This window comes from Esox lucius, chromosome 7, assembly GCF_011004845.1.
Source record: "Esox lucius isolate fEsoLuc1 chromosome 7, fEsoLuc1.pri, whole genome shotgun sequence".
NCBI lineage: Eukaryota > Metazoa > Chordata > Actinopteri > Esociformes > Esocidae > Esox > Esox lucius.
This window is the reverse complement of record NC_047575.1, coordinates 43,005,627-43,031,126: the sequence shown is the minus strand read 5'-3', so window position 1 is coordinate 43,031,126 and position 25,500 is coordinate 43,005,627. Positions and strand designations below refer to the sequence as shown.

Genomic DNA, 25,500 nt, shown 5'->3' with positions numbered 1-25,500 from the left:
AGTTGGTTTAGGACTGAATACTCCTGTACCTTCTGCCTGACGGCAGCTTGGTAAACAGTCCGTGTCATGGGTGGCTGGGATCTGTAATGATTCGTTTGTTCCTCCTCCTACACCTCTCTGTGTAGAGATCTTGCAGGGATGTCTGGTCAGACCTTGTGATGCTCTCTGCCGTTTTAATCACCCTCTGAAGTGCTTTGCGGTCGAGGGCGGTGCAGCTGCCATACCAAGCAATGACACAGCCGGTCAGAATACTCTCGATAGTGCATCTGTAGAAGTTGGAGAGTATCCTGGAATCCATGCCAAAATCTCCTTAATCGGCATTGAAAGAAGAGACGTTTCCTGGCCTCCTTCACCACGATGTTAGAGTGATGAGACCAGGTCAAGTCATCACTGATGTTGACCCCGAGGAACCTGATGTTGTGAACTCTCTCTACTGCAGACCATTGATGTGATTGGGTGCATGGTCTCCCTGCCGCTGCTTCCTGTGATCAACAATCATCCCCTTTGTTTTGCTAATATTGAGGGTGCAATGAGGTTGTTATCCTGACGCCACAAAGTCAGTGACCTTTCCATGTCTCTATAGGCTGACTCGTTATTGTCAGAGATTAGGCCTATGATGGTGGTGTCATCAGAGAATTAACGATGGTGTTAGAGAAGGGGGTTGCCAGGCAGTCATGGGTGAAGAAAGAGGAGCGGGCTCAGCACACAGCCCTGGGGGGAGCCAGTACAGAGAATCAGTGAGGAGGAGGTAGCGTTGCCCATCCACACCACCTGGGGTCTGCCCGTCAGGAAGTTCTGGATCTATCTGCACATAATGGGGTTGAGACCCAGATCCCTGAGCTTAACCGCCAGCTTGTGGGGCACAATAGTGTTGAAGGCTGAGCTATAGTCAATGAACAGCATTCTCACGTGTTCCTTTTGTCCAGATGAGAGAGTGCAGAGTGGAGGGTCAGAGCGATGGCGTCCTCTGTGGATCTGTTTTGTCTGTAGGCAAACTGTAGCGGGTCAAGTGTTGCAGGCATGGAGTCTGTGATGTGAGTTTTAACTAGCCACTCAAAACACTTCATGATGATTGTTGTGAGTGCTACAGGTGGTAGTCATTCATATAGAGGACATTTAGCTTTTTTGGCACAGGAACAATTATGGACATTTTGAAGCAGGTGGGGACCACTGACTGATGTAGCGGTAGGTTGAATATATCATTAAAGACATCAATTATCAATGTCAATTAGGTTTTTTTTACACCAAATGTTACTTTTGTCCTGCAAACCAGGATATGTATGAAGCTTATCATAACCTTTTTCAGCTAACTTAGTTTGGGTACAGGTTATCTTTATTTTGGTTTTGGTTTCTGAATGGGAAGACTGCATTCCAGTCTGCTACAACCCACCTGTGTCAGGTATGATTAAGATAACAACCAGTTTTGCTTGCTGACAGGCATTTTCTTAGAAAGACTGAATTCTGAATATACAGATATTTTAAATTCTGCAACTTTGCAAATATAAATGTATTGTCAACTACATTTATCTTCACCATCTCCATAACTGCCTAAACGACTGTATGTAACATTTACACTAACTGGATAGTCTTCAACATAACAATTTATTTTCCAAGTTTGTGTTACTACTTCTACACTGTCTCAGAGAAATACATGTGTTAATAACCTATATAAAGGTACCTTGATAAAAAAAGAACCTGCGTGAGCATATTCTTGTATAAATTACCAGATACCTACATAACATAACATAACTAACCTTTGTATTTTTTGGTTACAGAACAAGTGCTTGTTTCCAAAGCAACCGGGATCAAAAGTGAAAGTTTGCCAGGCTGGCATGGTCCTTCCTAGCTCTATTATATAAAGATGCCCGTCACCTGTGTGATACAGATCACTTCATATGACACATCTCTGTGACTTTGCAAGGTAAGCAATGGCTGTTTGCTATTAGTGGACAAGGAAAACTAGTTATAGGAGTGGTGCATGTGTCTGGTTTTCTTGAAACATAAATTATACTTACATTTTTGTCATTTAGTAGATGCTTATTACATTCATTTTAAGATGGCTTGTTGAGACAACAACATCAATCATAGTAAGTATTTAGTTCCTATTTAACTTTTACAGGAAGGATATTTTATGAAAACAACATTTTATATATACCTATTTTAGAACATAATTAGACATTTGTTAGTCACTTTGTTAGCTTCCAATGTATTCAGGCAGGAGAGCTATTATAAAAACATGAAATATACAATTGGGTCAGATTTGGATGTGTGCATCATATTTTTACTACACCAAAAAATGTATTTCAAGTATTTTGTTTAACTTGCATGTTTGCAATAACAAGTAGTATATCTCACCGTCTTTATCAAATCTAACCAAGGTAAAGTCTTGTATCCATTTTGCTAAATTGTACATACTATTCCCTCATTACCAAGGAGAGTATCTTGTGATTTTAGGGACAAGGCCACTTCTCCTAAAGCATGCGATTAATTTGCAAGGGCAGTGAGTGGGTAAGAATGTATAATTCAGACATGACTCACCTCTATTCTTGAATTCTCCTCCTGCCCTGCTCAGCTTTGTGTGGAGGTACAACCCCGTTTCTCAAAAAGTTGGGGCACTGTATAAAATGGAAATAAAAACAGAATGCAAAGATGTGCAAATTATTGAAACATTGATGTTGGTTTTTGCAAACTTCAGCCGGGGCTTGGATGTTTTTCTTTGTAAGAAAGGGCTTCCGTCTTGCCACCCAACCCCATAGCCCATTCATATGAAGAATACAGGAGACTGTTGTCACATGTAGCACACAGCCAGTACTTGCCAGAAATTCCTGCAGTTTCTTTAATGTTGCTGTAGGCCTCTTGGAAACCTCCCTGACCAGTTTTCTTGTCGTCTTTTCATCAATTTTGGAGTGACGTCCAGTTCTTGGGAATGTCTCTGTTGTGCCATATTTTCTCCACTTGATGATGACTGTCTTCACTGTGTTCCATGGTGTATCTAATGCTTTGGAAATTCTTTTGTACCCTTCTCCTGACTGATATCTTTCAACAATGAGATCCCTCTGATCTCATTGTTATGAGATCCCTCATAATCTATTGTGCATAATATAATTAAAAGATTCAGAGAATCTGGAGAAATCTGGAGAAATGGACAAGGACGAAAAACAATACTGGATGGCCGTTACCTTCGGGCCCTCAGACGGCACTGCATTAAAACAGACACAATTATTTTGTACCATGCAAAGAAACCAGATAAAAACAAGATCTAGAACCGCTGACACGTTTTCTGGGCCCGAGCTCATTTAAGATGGACTGAGGCGAAGCCAATCAAACTAGTTTTGGGAATCATGGACACCACGTCCTCGGGACTAAAGAGCATAGAGAACATTCAGCTTCTTATGAGCGCACAGTACTGGTATGGATGTGTATTAGTGCACATGACTTGGGCAACTTGCATATCTGTGAAGGCACCATTAATGCTGAACAATACCATCCATCTTCTTCCGCTTATCCAGGGCCGGGTCGCGGGGGCAGCAGTCTTAGCAGGGATGCCCAGACTTCCCTCTCCCCAGACACTTCCTCTAGCTCTTCCAGGGGGACACAGAGGCGTTCCCAGGCCAGCCGGGAGACATAGTCCCTCCAGCGTGTCCTAGGTCTTCCCCGGGGTCTCCTCCCGGTGGGACGGGACCGGAAACACCTTCCCAGGAAGGCGTTCCGGAGGCATCCGAAACAGATGCCCAAGCCACCTCAGCTGACCCCTCTCGATGTGGAGGGGGCAGCGGTTCTACTCTGAGCTCCTCCCAGGTTGTGGTGGAGGGGTTTGAGTACCCGAGTGACCCTAGGAGCTATGTTGTCTGGGGCTATATGCCCCTGGTAGGGTCTCCCAAGGCAAAGAGGTCTTAGGCGACGGGTCAGACTAAGAGCGGTTCAAAACCCCCTTAAAGATGTATACAATTTTGAGTACCGTGACGTCGCCCGGTATGGCGCAGCCGGGGCCCCACCCTGGAGCCAGGCCCGGGGTTGGGGCTCGTATGCGAGCGTCTGGTGGCCGGGCCTTCCCCCATGGGGCCCGGCCGGGCTCAGCCCGAACGGGCGACGTGGGGCCACCTTCCCGTGGGCTCACCACCCACAGGAGGGACCATAAGGGGCCGGTGCGAAGAGGATCGGGCGGCAGTCGAAGGCAGGGGCCTAGACAACCTGATCTCTGGACACGGAAACTGGCTCTAGGGACGTGGAATGTCACCTCGATGGCGGGGAAGGAGCCTGAGTTAGTGCGTGAGGTTGAGAGGTTCCGATTAGAGGTAGTCGGGATCACCTCTACGCACGGCTTGGGCTCTGGAACCACACTCCTTGAGAGAGGACGGACTCTTCACCACTCTGGAGTTGCCCATGGTGAGAGGCGGCGGGCTGGTGTGGGTTTGCTTATAACTCCCCAGCTCTGCCGCCATGTGTTGGAGTTTACCCCGGTGAACGAGAGGGTCGTTTCCCTGCGCCTACGGGTCGGGGATTGGTCTCTCACTGTTGTTTGTGCCTACGGGCCGAACGGCAGTGCAGAGTACCCGACCTTCTTGGAGTTTTGGGAGGGGTGCTGGAAAGTGCTCCGACTGGGGACTCTATCGTTCTACTGGGGGACTTCAACGCCCACGTGGGCAACGACAGTGACACCTGGAGGGGCGTGATTGGGAGGAACGGCCCCCCTGATCTGAACCCGAGTGGTGTTCAGTTATTGGACTTCTGTGCTAGTCACAGTTTGTCCATAACGAACACCATGTTCAAGCATAAAGGTGTCCATCAGTGCACGTGGCACCAGGACACCCTAGGCCGCAGGTCGATGATCGACTTTGTTGTCGTCTCATCTGACCTGCGGCCGTATGTCTTGGACACTCGGGTGAAGAGAGGGGCGGAGCTGTCAACTGATCACCACCTGGTGGTGAGTTGGATCCGATGGCGGGGGAGGAAGCTGGACAGACTCGGCAGGCCCAAGCGTACTGTAAGGGTCTGCTGGGAAAGTCTGGCAGAGTCTCCTGTCAGAGAGAGGTGGGCAGCTGTTGACCTCAACTGAGGATGTCGTCGGGCGGTGGAAGGAGTACTTCGAGGATCTCCTCAATCCCGCTGTCACGTCTTCCATTGAGGAAGCAGAGGATGAGGGCTCAGAGGTGGACTCGTCCATCACCTGGGCTGAAGTCACAGAGGTGGTGAAGAAACTCCTCGGTGGCAAGGCACCGGGGGTGGATGAGATCCGCCCTGAGTACCTCAAGTCTCTGGATGTTGTGGGGCTGTCTTGGTTGACACGCCTGTGCAACATTGCGTGGCGGTCGGGGACAGTGCCTCTGGGATGGCAGACCGGGGTGGTGATCCCTCTTTTTAAGAAGGGGGACCGGAGGGTGTGTTCCAACTACAGGGGGATCACACTTCTCAGCCTCCCCGGGAAAGTCTATGCCAGGGTTCTGGAGAGGAGAATACGGGCGATAGTAGAACCTCGGATTCAGGATGAACAGTGTGGTTTTCGTCCGGGCCGTGGAACACTGGACCAGCTCTATACCCTCTATGGGGTGTTGGAGGGTTCATGGGATGTGTTTTGTGGATTTGGAGAAGGCATTCGACTGTGTCCCTCGCGGCATCTTGTGGAGGGTGCTTCGGGAATATGGGGTCCTGGGTCCTTTGCTAAGGGCTGTCAGGTCCCTGTACAACCGAAGCAGTAGCTTGGTCCGCATTGCCGGCAGTAAGTCAGACTTGTTCCCAGTGCATGTTGGACTCCGGCAGGGCTGCCCTTTGTCACCGGTTCTGTTCGTAATTTTTATGGACAGAATTTCTAGGCGCAGCCAGGGGCCAGAGGGTGTCAGGTTTGGGGACCACACAATTTCATCTCTGCTCTTTGCAGATGATGTTGTCGTGTTGGCCCCTTCTAACCAGGACCTTTAGCATGCACTGGGACGGTTTGCAGCCGAGTGTGAAGCGGTGGGGATGAAAATCAGTACCTCCAAATCTGAGGCCATGGTCCTCAGTCGGAAAAGGGTGGCTTGCCCACTTCAGGTTGGTGGAGAGTGCCTGCCTCAAGTGGAGGAGTTTAAGTATCTAGGGGTCTTGTTCATGAGTGAGGGAAGGATGGAACGGGAGATTGACAGACGGATCGGTGCAGCTTCTGCAGTAATGCAGTCGATGTATCGGTCTGTCGTGGTGAAGAAAGAGCTGAGCCGCAAGGCGAAGCTCTCGATTTACCAGTCAATCTACGTTCCTACTCTCACCTATGGTCATGAGCTTTGGGTCATGACCGAAAGGACAAGATCCCGGATACAGGCGCAGGGTGGCTGGGCGATCCCTTAGAGATAGGGTGAGAAGCTGAACAATACAGTTGTGCAAATAAGTTTGCACACCCTGGCAGAAATTGTGAAATGATGGCATTGATTTTGAAAATATGACTGATCATGCAAAAACATTTATTTTATTTAAGGATAGTGATTATATTAAACCATTTATTATCACATAGTTGTTTGGCTACTTTTTAAATCATAATAACAGAAATCACCCAAATGGTCCTGAGCAAAGGTTTACATACTCTAGAATGTTTGTCTTTGTTACAGACACACAAGGTGACAAACTGGTGAAAATGGCAATTAAAGGTTAATTTCCCACACGCGTGACTTTTTGAATTGCAATTTGTGTCTGTGTAGAAATAGTCAATGAGTTTGTTAGCTCTCACGTGGATGCACTGATCAGGCTAGATACTGAGCCATGGGGAGCAGAAAATAACTGTCAGAAAGCCTGTGTAAAAGGTAATGGAACTTTATAAAGATGGAAAAGGATATAAAAAATATCAAAAGCCTTGCCAATGCCAGTCAGTAGTGTTCAATCACTAAATAAGAAATGGAAAATTTGGGGGTCTCTTGATACCAAGTCAAGGTCAGGTAGACCAAGAAAGATTTCAGCCAAAGCTGCTAGAAGAATTGTTCGGGATACAAAGAAAAACCCACAGGTAACCTCAGGAGAAATACAGGCTGCTCTGGAAAAAGACGGTGTGGTTGTCTCAAAGAGCACAATACGACAATACTTGAACAAAAATAAGCCGCAAGGTCAAGTTGCCAGAAAGAAGGCTTTACTGCACCAATGACACAAAAAAGCTTGTTTACAATATGCCCGACAACACCTTGACACGCCTCTCACACTGTAATTTGGAGTGAAGAGACCAAAATAGAGCTTTTTGGTCACAACCATAAGCAAAATGTTTGGAGAGGGGTCAACAAGGCCTATAGTGAACAGAATACCATCCCCACTGTGAAGCATGTTGGTGTCGAACCAATGTTTTGGGGGTGTGTGAGCTCTAAAAGGACGGGGACTCTTGTGACAATTGATGGCAAGATGAATGCAGCATGTTATCAGAAAATGCTGCCAGACAATTTGCATTCTACTGCATGAAAGCTGTGCACGGGATGCTCTTGGACTTTTCAGCAAGACCAAGCACAAAGCCAAGTTGCCACTCCAGTGGTTACAGCAGAATAAGGTGAAGGTTCTGGAGTGGCCATCACAGTCTCCTGACCTAAATATTATCGATCCACTCTGGGGAGATCTCATACGTGTGGTTCTTATAAGACGACCAAAGACTTTGCATGACCTGGAGGCATTTTGCAAAGTCAAATGGGCAGCTATACCACCTGCAAGAATTTGGGGCCTTATAGACAACGATCACATGACTGCACGCTCTCATTGATGCTAAAGGGGGAAATACAAAGTATTTAGAACTATGAGTGGGCAGACTTTTGAACGGGTTCAGTAATTATTTTTCTATGTTGCCATGTCTTGTTTTATGATTGTGCCGTTCTGTTATAACTTACAGTTGAATATGGACCCCAAAATAAATAAAAATAACTTGTTTTGCCTGCTCAATCATGTTTTCTTTACAAATGGTACATATATTACCAATTCTCCAAGGGTATGCAAACATTTAAGGACAACTGTATATACTGGTTTTGGAGCAACATATGCTGCTATCCAGTCGTCTTTTTCAGGGTAGGCCTTGCTTATTTCAGCAAGACAATGCCAATCCACATTCTGCAAGTTTTATAACAGCATGGCTCCGCAGTAAAACTGGCCTGCCTGCAGTCTAGACCTGTCAGCGATTAAAAACATTTGGCGCATTATGAAACGAAAAATATGAGAAAGCAGTTTTACCTAAAATGTACCTTCAGAGTGGTTGTTGGAGCTTCTCGTATGTCAACGAGAATGGTAAACAGGGACGGTGAACAGGGACGATCCACAGGGATGTCAACAAGATGGGTAAACAGGGAAGGTGGACAGGGACGATCCACAGGGATGTCAACAAGGAGGGTAAACAGGGAAGGTGTACAGGGACGTCAACAGGGATGGTAACAGGGACAGTGTACAGGGACGGTAACAGGGACGGTGTACAGGGACGGTAACAGGGACGGTAACAGGGACGGTGTACAGGGACGGTAACAGGGACGGTAACAGGGACGTGTACAAGGACGGTGTACAGGGACGGTTACAGGGATGGTTACCAGGGACAGTAACAGGGACGGTAACAGGGACGGTGTACAGGGACGGTAACAGGGACGGTGTACAAGGATGGTAACAACGATGGTGTACAGGGACAGTGTACAGGGACGGTAACAGGGACGGTAACAGGGATGGTCAACAGGGAAAATTAACAGGGACGGTGTACAGGAACGGTAACAGGGACGGTGTACAGGGACGGTAACAGGGACAGTTTACAGGGACAATAACAGGGACGGTAACAGGGACGGTGTACAGGAAGGGTAACAGGGACGGTGTAGAGGGACGGTAACAGGGACAGTTTACAGGGACAATAACAGGGACGGTAACAGGGACGGTGTACAGGGACGGTAACAGGGACGGTGTACAAGGACGATGTACAGGGACGGTAACAGGGATGGTGACAGGGATGGTCAACAGGGACAGTAACAGGGACGTTAACATGGACGGTCAACAGGGACTGTAACAGGGACAGTAACAGGGACAGTGACAGGGACAGTAACAGGGACGGTAACATGGACGTCACCAGGTCCAATGGGCCTCCAGGTCTTTAGTTCATAGAGAAACGTTGTAGTAACTGAGTAAAGTAAAAGACGTTCACTGATCCAGATTAGGCCTAAATGAAACTCATAAAGTCATCCAACCATTATAATAAATGTACAGCAACTGCCATGTGTGTTAGATTAGTTGACAACTTTTGGGTTAGGAAAGTGCAGCTTTGTTGCTTTCACACAACCATTGGGGACTCCACTTGTTAAATAAAAAATCAGTGGCAGAAGGTTTTTTTACACCTAATTTTGTCCTGGAAACCAGGATATGTATGTAGCTTATCATATCCTGTTCCAGCCAATTTAGTTTTTATAGGTTCACTTTATTTTGTTTTTGGTTTCTGAATGGGTACACTGCATTCCAGTCTGCTACAACCCACCTGTGTCAGGTATGATTAAGATAACAACCAGTTTTGCTTGCTGACAGGCATTTTCTTAGAAAGACTGCACATACAGACATTTTAAACTCTGCAGAACTTTCTGAATTTAATTGTACTGTAAATTTCATTTATGTTGATCATCAGCATAACTGTCTAAATAAATGTATGTAACATTTACAATAACTCTTGTAACCATTTTGGAGCAAGCAAGCACGTTTATTTATATAGCACAATTCATACATCGAAGCAATTCAATGTGCTTTTTCAAAGAAAAAGAAAAAATATAAAAATACAATAACATAAAAACAAATACTCAAATGAAAACATCAAAACAACATCATAATAATAAAAAATAGAAAAGAAAATATAAAAATGTACTTACTATTTACCCTTTATAATCAGGGAGGGAATGTGGTGATTTTAGGGACAAGGCCACTTCCCCTTTTAGGGACAAGGCCACTTCCCATAAATGGGGTGATTAATTTGCAAGGTCACTAAGTGAGTATTAACTGAGTGACTAAGAATGTATAATTCTGACATGGCTCACCTCTATTCTTGAATTCTCCTCGTTCCCTCGTTGGCTTTGTCTGGAACTATGTAATATAACATTAATAAAGCACCATTACGTAACTATATAACAGGACCTCAAACTAACTCTTAGTTTCCATCAGCCACTGTGGTGTTCACTTTGTGTTAGGTTTGGCTTTTTGAGACAGTCTAAACAAGGGGTGGGGTAATGCCAATGTTGTATTGACTTGATAGTAGCTGGAGGGCTACAGTATCTACAACATTTGTGTATGACAGTTTGTGATGGAATACTTAAAAACATTATGTACCTTCTTATTGGTTTTGAGAGCATTTCATTTGCATGGACTTCACTAGAACCCAGACTGTGGGCTTTAACCCAGATGATTTTGCGTCCCCTCATTTTTACCACCCCAAAGATGGTGTAAAAGAAAATTAGTTCTAACTGCATTATTTCAGATGGCCATGGTCAGGCCAATGTGAAACTCACAAAGTCATCCGACCATTATTAAAAATGTACAGCACTTACCATGTCTTGAAATTCAACACTACGGGTGTCTCTGTAAAGCACTTTGTGACAACTGCTGTTGTAAAAAGGGCTTCATGAATACATTTGATTGATTGATTGATTGTCAAATAGATGTCAATTTCTGCTCCGTTTAAATGGCGACAGCTTAATAGTACAACACAGAATGTTAAAATCACATTCTTTAAATACTTCTCCCACTTTTATCCAACTTAGTGGCAATAAGCCTTAAAACAATGAGCTCACTACCACAGAAACATGTTTTGGCAGAGACGGTCGGGTGGGTGCATGTAAAGATCACTACTATGATATTAATGTCATCACATAAACTGCAGATACAAATATTGTATTGATATCAGTAATGTCAACATCCCCGTCGCTCACACTGACAGGTTGATGATGTCACCAGGCCTAGCCATAGCCTGTCTGCTCCTCTTGCTTACGGGGTCCAAGGGGTTTAAGGTGCTCCCGTCAGACAACTCCAGTACCCACCAAGACATCACTAACAAAGCCATCTTACAGACCACAGCCCAGGTGTGCAAGGACCTGGCCTCTGTTGAGGGAAGAGACTTCACTCTGCCGGTGAGAAACAAAACCACACAACTAAGGACCACACACTGTACAAAGGAGCTGTTTTTGTTGCTCAAATATTCATGTTATCCATTGTATTATACTGTATAGTTGTGTTATTTGTATTTTTTTATTGACACTAATGTGTATAAGGTGTGTGTGTGTGTGTGTGTTTGCAGCCTGGACCCCTGACTGCCGAGACTGTGGCTTTAGCCTGCTCTTCGTTTGGTTCTACTTTGATTTTCCAGACTTTTATTAAACAAATATCGTTGAATAATGTAGAAATTGACCTAATTCACGCATTCAGTGGAGAATATCACTTTGACAATGAAATGTTTGTGAAGGGGCGGAAACTCATCACAGATGGCATGACCTCTGTCAAAGCCAGCATCAAGCAAGGAAACTTTGTGGCAGCAAGACAGAGGCTGGGAAACATTTTACACACTTTACAGGTGAGCGAATAATTAGCAATAATCACGCTACATGTTGCTTTGAGTGTAGTCCCTGTTTGGTGGTATGTCTTTCGCTGATGTTCGTTGTTGTTCCAATCAACAAATGTATTAATGAATGCTGTTGGGCACAAAAAAAAACGTCAATAAATGTGGGTTAAACCCACCAACTCCCAATTTGTAGCTGAGATCAAGTTTTTTTTTTTTTTTATCCTTTTATTAGCCCTATAGCCTAAATAGCCTCAATAACGTTAACAATGTGTGGTTTCACTGTGGATCTGAGAGAGGTTACAATGTTCTCAGAAGACAGCTCATTTGGCAGAAAGCAAATCTGTAAATGTGTTTCATAGTTGCATTTAATTATCTTCATACACCACAATATGCTGTTCCTAAATGCATTTTAGACAGGTCATTCTCATTATTAATCTGAAAGCACTAAACAACTTGTTATTTTTACATTTTTAGGACTTCTACAGTCACAGCAACTGGATAGAACTGGGAAACATATCTCCCCTATCTGATCTCATACGATCAGACGTGCCAAACATCGGCCCACTTGCAGGTAGCTTAGAAGTTAGAGTGTTGAGTCAATAACCATAAGGTTTGTAGTTTGAATCCTTTCGAAAGCAAGGTGGAATATTGGTTGTTCTCCCATCCCATCCCATCTTCTTCCGCTTATCCGGGGCCGGGTCGCGGGGGCAGCAGTCTAAGCAGGGATGCCCAGACTTCCCTCTCCCCAGACACTTCCTCTAGCTCTTCCGGGGGGACACCGAGGTGTTCCCAGGCCAGCAGGGAGACATAGTCCCTCCAGTGTGTCCTAGGTCTTCCCCGGGGTCTCCTCCTGGTGGGACGGGACCGGAACACCTTCCCAGGAAGGCGTTCCGGAGGAATCCGAAACAGATGCCCAAGCCACCTCAGCTGACTCCTCTCGATGTGGAGGAGCAGCGGCTCTACTCTGAGCTCCTCCCGGGTGACCGAGCTTCTCAACCTATCTCTAAGGGATCGCCCAGCCACCCTGCGGAGAAAGCTCATTTCGGCCGCCTGTATCTGGGATCTTGTCCTTTCGGTCATGACCCAAAGCTCATGACCATAGGTGAGAGTAGGAACGTAGATTGACTGGTAAATCAAGAGCTTCGCCTTGCGGCTCAGCTCTTTCTTCACCATGACAGACCGATACATCGACTGCATTACTACAGAAGCTGCACAGATCCGTCTGTCAATCTCCCGTTCCATCCTTCCCTCACTCGTGAACAAGACCCATAGATACTTAAACTCCTCCACTTGAGGCAGGCACTCTCCACCAACCTGAAGTGGGCAAGCCACCCTTTTCCGACTGAGGACCATGGCCTCAGATTTGGAGGTGCTGATTGTCATCCCCACCGCTTCACACTCGGCTGCAAACCGTCCATATCGGTTGGCAGAACAAGGCAGAAGTAAGGCATTTAATAAAAATTGTCCCAGGGTCACTGTCAATAATGGTCTATATCATTGTCGTGTTCCTAATCTTTGAGGTAGAGTGTGATAAGCAACAAAATCATAATTTCCAGTTAGGTATAAATGCACACTTGTACATTAGACACCAGAACTTAAGCAACCACCTGACTATTATCCTCAGGTATTTCAGGTTTGCTTCTGGGTGTGTGTTTAAAAGGAATTTCAAAAGTGAAAGCGGAACAGCTTGTAGAGGACAAATTGGCTTCATGCAAGCATTAAGATTGATGTTCCTCTGAATGTATTGTTCTGGTTCAGCAACATTCCTAGCATGTTTAACACCATGGGTATTTTGTCAGTTGGTTGTTGCCAAAGATTGTATGTTGCAGACTATGCCATGCTCCTTGGGTGTAAACCACCATGGTAAATACAAATGTTCTTTCCTCAGGGCAAATAAATAAAATGGACCAAAGCCCATTTCTGCTTTGGTAATAGCCAAGAGCAGATTTTCATAATTTATTTGTTGTTATTTGATGGTTGATAAATAAGTGTGGGGAAATTGTCTGACATTTTTTAAATCAGTAGTATTTTAAGAGCATGGGTTGTAATGCAGCAAAATACCACGATATTGCGTTTATTATGAAACATCTATCCACCAGATAAGGACACGCCTACATGCCAGAACTGTGTCGGGGGAGTCTGTCAGAACAACATCCTAGAAAACATCATCCGTGACAAGAAGCTGACCTCTGGATATTTTGGCATTTTTAAACCAAAAGGTAGAGCCTTCATATGATACAGGGTCTAAAGCCAGCCAGCCAGTCAGTTTCTATTCAGATTTCATAAGATTTACACCATGAACAGGCTGAGAAGATATAGCAATTGTGTCTCGCATGTGTGTCTTTTGGTACATCATGCTTTATCCAGATCTGTTGAGTGTCTTTTTTGTTCTGATCACCTTTCTTGGTTGTCAGGGAAGTGCAGCCATGGGGGCTTTTTAGATTCAACGAGCTTGCAGAAGCCCACAGGCGGGATAAACAAGGATGCGTCAGGGTCCATCCATGGTTACCTGCACGCTAAAGCGGCAGAGGTGGCCGGGGCTGCAACCAGGGAGCTTCTGCAGGACATCAGAGGAGCAGCTGGGGACCGCGACTTTCTGCGGTGCGTGGAATAAAACTGTATCTCACACATTGTCTTGATCTACCCCTCGTGGGGGCGCAACAACTTTTGTTCAACGCACAATTAGTTCTTTTATTTCTTTATTATTCGAATGTTTTCCTCCCGCATCTATCGCTCTTTGTTTAACTGTTTCTTTCACTCTCAGGATGATGGGGATATATACAAATGGAACCAGTGTTTTGTGTTTTGTGATCGACACCTCGAGCAGCATGACAGAGGACATCGATGCGGTGAGGAAGATGATCTCATTCATCATTGACAGCAAGAGAGGAACGGCAGACCAGCTGTCAGCCTACATCCTGGTACCCTTCAAGGACTCAGGTGAAGAGAGGTTCTATTCAAATGTAGTACACTATGAAGTACTACATTTTTTGGGGGGGAACTGGGAAAGTGAAAGGTGAAAGTTAAAGTGAACAAACAGTGCAGGAGGTTCTTCTAGAGACGGGGGTGAGATAATGCAGACATCCCAAGTCTCCCGGAAGTTCCAGGAGTCTCCCGCATATTGATAGCGGCTCCCTGACATCCGCAAATGAGATCCAATCTCCCGGAATCTGGAGCTTATTAGACCGATCACCAAGGGGCGACACCAAGTGTAACAGGAATTCCCCCCCAATTTCTTGGTGAATGTGTTCCTTGTGGTGAATTCCTTTTTTTTTTATGCTATCCTATACTATGTTTATCCTATTCTCTCCTATTTGTGTCTGTGTCACAAGGATTTGGGCCCCTGATACGGATCACAGACCCTGATGAATTCAAGGCCCACATCAATACATTGACTGCTAATGGAGGGGGGGCTTTCCCAAAAATGTGTCTATCAGGACTCCAGGTACAGTGACATAGACTGACACACCTGTAGGACACACAAGCACTGTAATATGTTAGTAATATTATTTTGAAGAGGCAATATATCAAATACATTTATATTGTTATATAAAATATTTATCTGAATATTTATCAGAATTATTTTGAACCAGGAGTTATTTATGGGTGCATAAAAACAACAGGTCAACAGAAGGTTGACTAGCTTCTTTTGTCAAATGGAAAATCTACACAGTTTACAAAATCTCTGTTTAAGAAAACCTGCTCTTAATTCATACTTTTGTTTATGTGGTTGCCCTGACAGCCTGGTGGTCAGAACATTGTTGAAACATGGTGGCAAGATGTTGATCTTCCATAGTTCTTACATGTTCTCCAATAATTATAAAGATAACAGCCTTTTATGCCTGGTTGGTCAGTGGTCATAGCCAACCATTACACAGTCCATTATCCTCCAATAAGAAAGGTTTATCCTACAAAATACCCTTGTATGGTATGTTCTATCCTATGGTCAATGGGCCTATTCATAGAGTCTATGACAGTGACATGTACAACTCCTATCAGGATGTATGGATAGGATGTATGGATAGGATATTTGGATAGGATGTTTGGGGCCCATCAGTAATGGGCATCACGTCCTATCTATTGTCCTGTGTTCAGATTTAGTCAGCACCTATGTGGTGTGTTAACTTTCTCATGTCCATATCCTATTACTTTACCATGTACCTTTTGATTAAAAGTCAATTGAACAGCTAAATAAGTAAACTGAAATGTTTTCAGTTACTGAAACTTAAAATGGTAATTCTTCTCATTTAATAAAATTAAGTCAATATATTTATACTTTAAAAAATCTATAACTATAAGTAATGTCAAGTAATATAAAACTAAAAAGCTATAATTTAAATAACTCAAAACCTATTGGTTCTAAACTTAAACGTGGGGTGGCAACTGATTGCCTCAAATGAAATGAATACTACTCACTTACACAGTTACAGTCAATAAGATGCCCAGAACTCAAAAAATTAAGGCAATCAGAAACCTTTGAGGGGGAAAAATGAAAAGAAAAAACCTTACAATAACCGGGTTGCATAATAATTTGCTCCGGGATGCTGGCCTTCTGGGCAGAGTTGGAAAGAAAAAGCCATATCTCACACTGGCCAGTCTCATCCCTATTGAGCCATCATGTGTGCAACTTGAACATCAAGCCATACCAAATTGCGGGAAGGGCTTCAGGGAGCATGAGGTCTCTTCAGATTACCTCAACAAATGGACAACTGGAATGCCAAAGGTCTGCCAGGCTGTAATTGCTGCAAATGGAGGATTCATTGATGAAAGCAAAGTTTGAAGGAAATAATTATTGTTTTAATTAAAGATCATTATTTATAACAGTGTCCATTACTATATTTCCTATTAATTTTGCTAGATTTACTATTCAAAACTAATTTCAAGTATGTTTTAGGGGGGGAAAAATGAAATTTCTAAGTAACCCCAAACTTTTGAACGGTAACGTTTATTTTAGTCTGTTTTAAATGTGTTGTACATCAACAATGGGTATAAAAAGTCAGTAATGCCTTTCAGCTGGCAGTTCAACAGAGTAGTTCCTCCAACACATTGTAGCTGTGTCCTAGTGTTACAGTGACAGTGTCCCCTGTTGTTCCTCCAGCTGGCTTTAACCGGCGCCCCCCCCTCTTCAGAGATCTTTGTTTTTACTGATGCCCCTCCTAAAGACTTGGATCTACTCGGCACAGTGACCGCTCTCATCGAACGTACCAAGTCTGTGGTGAGTAGATGGGACTTGTTACGTGTAATGACAAAAATGAACTACTAAGAAAAACAAAAAAACTGTGTTTCGATCTTTTGGAGCAGCTCTTGGAGATGTATTTTTTCTATTGCTTTTGAAAACCTCAAAATTCTACATCTAGTAACATAAAATGATTTCAATTTGTGCCCCCCAAACCCAGGTGACCTTCATGCTTACTGGCAGTTTGAGTTTCAGTCGTCGAAGACGTAGCGTCCAGAGTCAAGGCCTGAACGGTCGTGTGGCAGCATCAGACTCCCAGGTCTACCTGGACCTGGCCCAGGCGTCAGGGGGACTTGCTATACAGACCACCAAGACAGAGTTGTCCCAGGCCACTGGCATCATTGTGGACTCCTCCAGCTCTCCATTGGTAGTCTAAACTACTCCCAAATTCAGTAGTTAACGTTAGGGTCACTGGGCCATGCTCCAAGAGGAATCTTCTGTCGTTAGTGCCACAAGAACACCCAAGAACAGTTGTGACCGAGGTATACATTTGCCATCCAATGTCTCTCCTCTCCCTGTATCCCCGTCTTTCTTCCAGGTGACCATTTTACATGCTGTGAGGAGTTCAGGAAGTGCAGATCGGTTGTCCTTTGTTGTAGATGAGTCTGTGAGAAACCTGACAGCTTATTTCACAGGACGCTCCCTCTCCTTCACCGTCACTAGCCCCTCAGGTATTCCAGAGATTTCAGAGGCATTGTACAGATGTTTAATATATCCATTTTGTTTAACCAAGGTGAGTCAGGTCTATCATATGATGGACTTCCTGAACTCCTCACGGAGTCAGGAGACCAGAGGGAATTCCAGGGTGTTGTTAAAGCTTGGGGAAAGATTTAAGGTATGTTGCTATGGTGATGTCATCTCACAGGTGTGTCCCAGAGTAATGCAGCAGTAAACGGGCCACTAGGAATGATTGAAACCGTTGGGAACTTTCACAGGCTGCAGCTGAAGAGCCAAGCGGGATTATGGGAAATCAGTGTTTCGTCAACATTGGCTTTCACTCTGAAGGTTGTAGGTGAGTGAAAAACCTTGGCTTTTCTGAATGGCATTTTACATGGTTAATTAAGTTTATTAGCATTAGTGAGTTGAACAGTGTGTTAGCTGGTATTAAAGGGATAGTTCAACCTAAAATCATGTTTTGTGAAATTCCCGTTAACTGAGGTAATGTCTAAATGAAGTCCTATTTCATAACCCATTTTTTTTTACTTCTGTCCTAGCCTGGAGTCAGCATAATTAGCTTTATCCAATTTCATTAATTGAAACCATGTGACCGGATCCAGCAAAAGCTGCACTTCAAGCTTAAACTAATAATAAAAAAAAACTAAGATGGATGGAAGTGTTTTCTCCAAAGAACCTGGCAATATAGTTTTCTGAGAGAATATTTTAATTTTTCCAAAACCAGCGTGGCCTTGCCTCCTAGTAAACAATGTTTGATCGGTAGCAAAAGTTTGTCTGATATTGCAGTTAATGTAGTCACCGATGACTAGGGTTTTCCATTTTTCAGGGCTACTGGTAAAAACACACTAAGAAAACCCTTGCCTGATAATTCCATCTAAAGTCGATCTTCAAACTTTGCTATCTTTGCCAGTTGATAGTTCTCCGCTAATGCTACATTTCCCCCACTAGGTGCCAGACCTCTCTCCACTGAGAGTGCAGACTGCTAACAAAAACGCTGCCAGCATGACAGTTTTCAAAATACATGCTGCTTGCTATTCAGATTTATTAAGATTGAGCCACATGGTTTCAACTTGTGAGTTTCAATGAAGATAATGATCTAACTGCCTGGGACAGAATTAAAGAATTAAAGAAGTAGAGAACTGTTGAAAATCTACAGTTAATGTCAGCCCTATACTTTTATTCCATGTTGAGAGGTTTAATAGCCGTTTAATTTAGCCATGACATTTGTAGAATGACTTCCTATTTTCCAGGTCAGAGCCCCATTGACTTCCGGTATGATTTTGTGGAGGTGAATCAGGGACCTCACTCAAGCTATGCTGTTTTACAGTCCCGAGCTCAAGCAGGTAAATCAGAATTTAAACAAAATATTGGTTTACTTTTAGATTACTTTTATATTAAGAGGCATTAAAAAACAAATAGGAATAGCCTACAACCAAGTGAACACTTTTTACGGGATACATAGCTGGCTAAAAACGGAAATTGCATTTTACCTTATGGGTTATGTACAGTGCCTTTGAAACAGGTTTCTGAACCATTGCTTTCTTCTTCAATGTGACTGGGCTACATGTCTACATAACATGCTAAAGGTCTGTCAGATATTCAGTCATTCCAATTAACCCAGTAACCCTCGATCTTCCAGAATCTGACTTTTTATCTGAACAAAACCCAAAATCTAAGGATGTGTTAGCCTATTCTGTTATTTGAGTTTTATTCTTGTTTTTAATTGCTTCAAAACATTGTTGAAAAATAAATGGCAATATCTCTAGTATATAAAAATCAAGATATCCGCAGCTTTTCGCACGTACACTAAATTTGCAGTTGTCTGAAGTTTCGCTCCACAACCACCACAATTGTCAAAACGTTGCAGAAAGCCCAGGCACGCGAATGCACTTTTGCAATCATGAACACCCGCACACAAATATTACCCACGAGAACATTGCCTGCGATTATTATGGCCACCAGCGATGGATTTTAAAACCGCTAATTAAAGAAATAAACTGGGATCATACACCTGCACTCTTAGCTTAATGTCAGTGTTATCAGCAGCCAATGATAAACAATCAATGCAATTTTCTGAGATGCAAAGCAAGCAGAATCACCTGTATGGACAGATTTGAGGTGTCTGCATCAAATGCAAATCATCATCCTTTGGCAGAGTTCTTCCCGACACCTTTTCTCCTCATATATTATGATAAATTCCATATGTTTTATCTTGAAGGCAGCACCATGATACAGCTATCTAACAAATGGTTAATTTGATATTAATGAAAATACCCTGAAATGAAAGCTGCCTGTCTGTACCTTAACCTCATTGTTATTGTATTATTAAAATCCAAAGGAAATAGCAACCTCTTAACCTTCACATTTCTCCACCTGAGGTGTTAATGGGACCCTGCTGGTGACGATAATGGGGAGTGACTTTGTGAGGCTGACAGAGGTGACCCTGGTCGAAACCTCCGGGTCAGTGGTGGTCACTGGAACTGTGGAATCAGTAGGCAACAAAGACTACCTGGTTACCATGGACCAGGTTCCTGCAGGAGAATTTTTTGTAAGTCTGAAAGGAGAGAGCATCAAGGTCACTCCTAGAGCTGGTACAAACAGCTTCCAGAGACAGTCCTCAACCCGCTTCAGGACATCTACTGTTATGGTTACGGTGAGTGTCAAGGTCAAAGGTCAATATTAATCAAGTTTTTTTGTCTCTGGTCTGACTCCAGTCTGACTCTCTAATGTCTCTGATCTGACTCCAGTCTGACTCTTGTATGTTTTTGGTCTGACTCCAGTCTGTCTCTCTGATGTCTCTGGTCTGACTCCAGTCTGTCTCTACGATGTCTCTGGTCTGACTCCAGTCTGACTCTCTGATGTCTCTGGTCTGACTCCAGTCTGACTCTTGTATGTCTCTGGTCTGACTCTAGTCTGTCTCTCCGATGTCTCTGGTCTGACTCCAGTCTGACTCTCTGATGTCTCTGGTCTGACTCCAGTCTGACTCTTGTATGTCTCTGGTCTGACTACAGTCTGTCACTCTGATGTCTCTGGTCTGACTCCGGTCTGTCACTCTTCACTCTGATGTCTCTGGTCTGACTCCAGTCTGTCTGTCTGATGTCTCTGATCTGACTCCATTCTGTCTCTCTGATGTCTCTGGTCTGACTTCAGTCTGACTCTGGTATGTCTCTGGTCTGAATCCAGGATGTCTCTGGTCTGACTCCAGTCTGTCTCTCCAATGTCTCTGGTCTGACTCCAGTCTGACTCTCTGATGTCTCTGGTCTGACTCCAGTCTGACTCTTGTATGTCTCTGGTCTGACTACAGTCTGTCACTCTGATGTCTCTGGTCTGACTCCGGTCTGTCACTCTTCACTCTGATGTCTCTGGTCTGACTCCAGTCTGTCTGTCTGATGTCTCTGATCTGACTCCATTCTGTCTCTCTGATGTCTCTGGTCTGACTTCAGTCTGACTCTGGTATGTCTCTGGTCTGAATCCAGTCTGACTCTGGTCTGAATCCAGTCTGACTCTGGTATGTCTCTTGTTTGACTCTTGTTTGTCTCTGGTCTGACTCTGGTTTGTCTATGGTCTGACTCTGGTATGTCTCTTGTTTGACTCTGATATGTCTCTTGTTTGACTCTGGTATCTCTCCTGTCTTACTGCAGTCTGACTGTGGTATGTCTCTTGTTTGACTCTGGAATCTCTCCTGTCTGACTCTGGTACGTCTATGATCTGACTCCAGTCTGACTCTGGTCTGAATCTTGTTTGACTCTGGAATGTCTCTTGTTTTACTCGGGTATCTCTCCTGTCTCACTCCAGTCTGACTCTGGTATGTCTCTGGTCTGACTCTGGTATGTCTCCTGTCTGACTCCAGTCTGACTTTGGTATGTCTCTTGTTTGACTGCAGTCTGACTCTGGTATGTCTCTTGTTTGACTCTGGTCTGTCTCTTGTCTGACTCCAGGCTCTGGCTGAAGGAGTCCTGGAACCTGGAACACCATTTTCCATCCCATTTACGGTGACAACCAATGACACAGCAGGATCCTTAACCATCCGGGCCAGTAATGACCGTGGGTTCAGCTCCTCTTTTCCTTCAACCCTGGCACTGGTGACTGGTGGTGCCAATGGTACAGTGACCCTCACTGCGCCCCCCAACACCCCATCAGGCAAGGATGTCACCCTGACCATCGAGGCTGAATCCCCCGGGGCCACTGACACCAACTACGCAGTCCTGCGCCTATCCGTTGTTTCCATGGTAACTTTCAGGAGGGACACAGATTGTTTTGTTTCTCTGTTGGACGATTTTCATTCCCCCTAATAAATCTTAAACAGAGGCATACAGCTCTCATTAGGAAGGAAGCTGGTTCATTCTGCAGGAAAAACCTTTAGCAATAAAAAAGAAAAAATCTCCAAAGAACTTGATTTATCGCTTAGCAAGCTCTGTTAAACAGGAGCTTGAGCAAACTGTGTATACGGCTCCACTGAGATGCACGAAATGTAGCCTGATCAGAAACCAAAGCAAACAATGCTCTGAACCAAACCTGCTGTCCACTAGGTCAAGGTGTATTTTATCCTGTCTAAGTGAATTCATACAAAACTCATCCACCAATCACATTCTATTCTGACACCATTTTATTCCCTTCAAATAACGTCCAGCTGACATTGGAGCCTACATTTTTCGCCATGCATTACAAAAAGGGAACACCTTATTGGACAATAGACCCTTCAGATCATTCAAGATTATTTATTTCTGAACCTGATCATTCATCTGGCCATCCACACAGTCAATCATTCATCTGGCCATCTTAACACTTACAAGTCCAATGTAAGCCAATGTAAGCACTTCGACGGAAAAACAGTTTGCTTTTGTTCAAATCTGTAATTACATTTCGCTTACTTGTACATTTGTGAACGTGCTTGCAAGCTTATGTTCGCAAGATTGCACATTTGTTTTGTGCTTGCAAGCTATATTTAATAAGCTTGTACAATGAAGTTTGAACAAACTTTAAAACAAAATATTGAAACCAAACATTTGTAAAAATTCTACAGGAATTTCAAGCATATTTCATATTCAGATTTACAACATTTACCAGCTCAAATGCACACTTGCGCCCTTAGACTTTTTACACATTTATGACCAGAGGTTTTGTGTTCCTAAGTGAAAATGTATTCCGAAAGCAGTAAAGGGTTTGGCTTTCCACTCTTGACCAACCAATTACACTGGCATTGCTAGAACCAATACCATAGGTCGGAGAAGTCCATCAATCTAAAGAAAATCACTTTTTATGTTTAATGGTCTACACTGCACATCTGTGAGCTGTTTCATTTTAAAGTAACCGTTTCCGTAACCAAATTGTGTTTGGTTACAGAATTGCAAATTTGTAAAATGTGTTTAAATATAGGTTGGAAGCACAAACATAATGTGTGAACTTGCCAACATAAGCTCGAAAGCATGTACAGTAAGTAAATGCACAAGCTTTAAAAAATGTAATACAGATGTGAACATCAGTCCCTCATTATATGATCACAACACTGGACATGTATAATATTCTATACTCATCTGATAGTGATGCCGGATATGTTCTGGGAACCCTGAATTAGTTGAGACATTTTGTAATACCCCTTTTTTTCTTTATTTGGTGTAGTGGTAAATTACTGTAACCTTGTCCCAGATCTGTTTGTTCTAACATGCCACTTTCTTGGTAAGACATTTAGCAGAAAATAGGACAACCCTATGCCTTCACACTGGTGTTGTTTCTCAGGGTGTAACTGTAACATAATTTTGTTTGATAAAATCTGTTTTTATAATCGAAATGACGCATGTTCTTCACAGGGTTGTAGAACGAGATCCAAATCGGAGCAAAACTATTCATGATATTCAAAACCCTTACTAGGTTTTAACACAGCATAATTGGTATTTCTGAAAAGAAGACAGTCTCTAGCATTTAACCAGACATAGTTTATCCTTCTACGTGGCCTCTATGCTATGCACAACATCAATAAAGACATGCAGTCTGGCACCGATTACGCATGGGCTTGTAATTTGGTAGCATGTATTTTCCTCAAATGATGACCAATGGATTTTAAACTTGCTAGGTTGAGAGCACACGAGCCACACTTTACGGCAATTGTTGAACGATCACCGTCAGACGCATACACAGGACACACCAACAGTGCGCACCATACTAACGAAATTTCAACCAAACTTGACTATTGCGCAAGACGCATAGCTGTCGCTGCTCACAAAACTATTCTCGGCATTTAAAGTTTAAATGGCTACTCCATTTAAGTGGAAAAGCAATATAGGAGACCAATTTGGAATAGAAATCATGGACTGTGAGTCAAGCAACTTGGTGAGTACAATAAGATAGATTACCCAAGACATATACTATATTAGCATTAGCATATTAGGCTATGTTAGGCTATGTCAAATCGTTTCTGAGTGTCTTACTGCCAATTGGGTCACATCATTATAGTAGATTTCAGTTCATATTGTCCTAATATATAACCAATTGTCTATGTGATTTGGCTATGACATGTTCTGGTTGTTGTTTACATTCATGAAGGGAAGCTAATTTTCCATCATGTATTCCATTCCTGGGAGTGTGTAACCCTTATTTTAATCACCTTTGCACTGTTGAATGTTCTGTGTAGGTATGAACTTGAAAATTCATAATGTCTCCAAAGTGGCCAATCTGTAAAAGACACTTTGGCCTTGCTTTACAAATGAGTAAGTAGATCACTGAATTTTATATCAAATGGCCATGAAACTTTACCTAGATCCTGCAGACTAGATCTAGTGGATCAAGTGGAAAGTTCCTCCAGGTTCATAATCCATGTTTGGCCTTTCCCATTGCAATTCAAACATGATGAGGTATTTAGTTTTTTACAAAAAAACACATGTTTTTGGTTTGTTTTATCTTCTGACAAATCTATTGTGTTGTAATTTCATGCATTAATTTATAATTCCTACAAACTACAGAGTGTCTCCTTTGAAACCAAAAATATGTTTCTACTTTATTCAAGTCATGAGCTACAAGGATTTAGATTTGGGTACATCATTTTAGGCAGAAATTGACTTTTTTGCCACATGACTAACAGGTTATTATGTTGTTGTACCCTCGAAAGACAAGCTTACCTCATTGGGTTTCCCCTCCCTTAAAGGTGACAGATGTCAACCGTCCAGTGTGTGAAGTGCTCAGTGTGAAGGCCAACTGTTCCAAAAACTGCAGCCTGTCCACATGGGAGCTCTCTGCCAACCTGACTGACGGCGACGGTACGGGCATCGAGCGCATCACCCTGCGCCAGGGCAACGGAACCCTCAACACCGACACGGCGGTGGACACGTCCGGTGTGAGCGTGACTATGGCAACATACAGCGCCTCCTGCTGTTCTCCGGTGCTGGAGCTGGTGGCCGTGGACGTTGTAGGGAATGTGGGGACCTGTTACAAGTCAATCAACAGGGGCCATACTGTAGCCCATTCCTCCCATCTCAGCTTCATCATGTTTCTGACTGTCACACTCGTTTTGAGCAGCTAGATAGATAGTTTTATCAGGGCCGGGACCAGGAGGAGGGAATCTTTGCCACCACCTTCTTCAACCCAATTATTAAGATGAGATGTTTAGAATGGCTGATCATGGAGGAAGAATGTAAATTATTTTTGTTCTCGTCATCATCTTTGAAATTATTAGTTCTGATGTTTTCTCACTATAATACTGCCACTCCAAAATAACTCCTAGACCCATTTGGCCATTCCTTTGAAAAAGTTCTGGGCACAGTGTTGCTTACTGTTACTGTGCATGGGTGGCTGTTTGTCCTGTAAGATATATAATCATGATTACATATTTCTTTGATAATATACAGTCTTTCTACAGGAACTTTCTATTATTGTATACATTCTTATATACAGTGAGGTGACAAAATGGTATCTAATGTCAATGGCCTGAAGTGGTACAGCAGTCTAAGCATCGTTACTCTGACAGCAAAAAGCTTTCCTTCCACTTTCCTGTTAAATAAAGTATATACAGGTTTTAAATGTGTAATACAAATGTTAATACAAGATCTGATAATAAAGGAAGTATGAGTGAATGAATAACTGAAGATGGCAATACTTTATTTATTTA

The 25,500-nt window shown here is 43.4% G+C and overlaps 1 protein-coding gene across 2 annotated transcripts; it reads left to right on the top strand.

The window, feature by feature from the left end:
- Positions 1 to 1,850: 1,850 nt before the first annotated feature.
- Positions 1,851 to 25,477, top strand: LOC105031267 (von Willebrand factor A domain-containing protein 7-like). 2 transcript variants are annotated; one of them, XM_010905595.4, is made up of 16 exons: positions 1,851 to 1,921; positions 10,874 to 11,063; positions 11,231 to 11,503; positions 11,966 to 12,062; positions 13,591 to 13,710; positions 13,906 to 14,092; positions 14,256 to 14,431; positions 14,824 to 14,936; positions 16,590 to 16,706; positions 16,888 to 17,094; positions 17,266 to 17,398; positions 17,593 to 17,739; positions 18,653 to 18,745; positions 19,781 to 20,055; positions 21,341 to 21,631; positions 24,541 to 25,477. In XM_010905595.4, exons 1-16 carry the CDS (start codon positions 1,896 to 1,898, stop codon positions 24,913 to 24,915), a joined length of 2,820 nt encoding a protein of 939 aa, XP_010903897.2. In that variant the 5' UTR covers positions 1,851 to 1,895; the 3' UTR covers positions 24,916 to 25,477. The 2 variants fall into 2 exon arrangements, with proteins under 2 accessions (XP_010903897.2, XP_034148968.1); XM_034293077.1 differs by lacking the exon at positions 1,851 to 1,921 and adding an exon at positions 1,960 to 2,087.
- Positions 25,478 to 25,500: the final 23 nt, after the last annotated feature.

Bases quoted from the DNA above. Each gene is read 5' to 3' on its own strand.
- LOC105031267 (XM_010905595.4), top strand. From the start codon at position 1,896: ATGACACATCTCTGTGACTTTGCAAG. The intron at 12,063-13,590 runs GTAGCTTAGAAG...TCTATCCACCAG, and splicing joins AAACATCGGCCCACTTGCAG to ATAAGGACACGCCTACATGC. The intron at 14,432-14,823 runs GTGAAGAGAGGT...CTGTGTCACAAG, and splicing joins GGTACCCTTCAAGGACTCAG to GATTTGGGCCCCTGATACGG.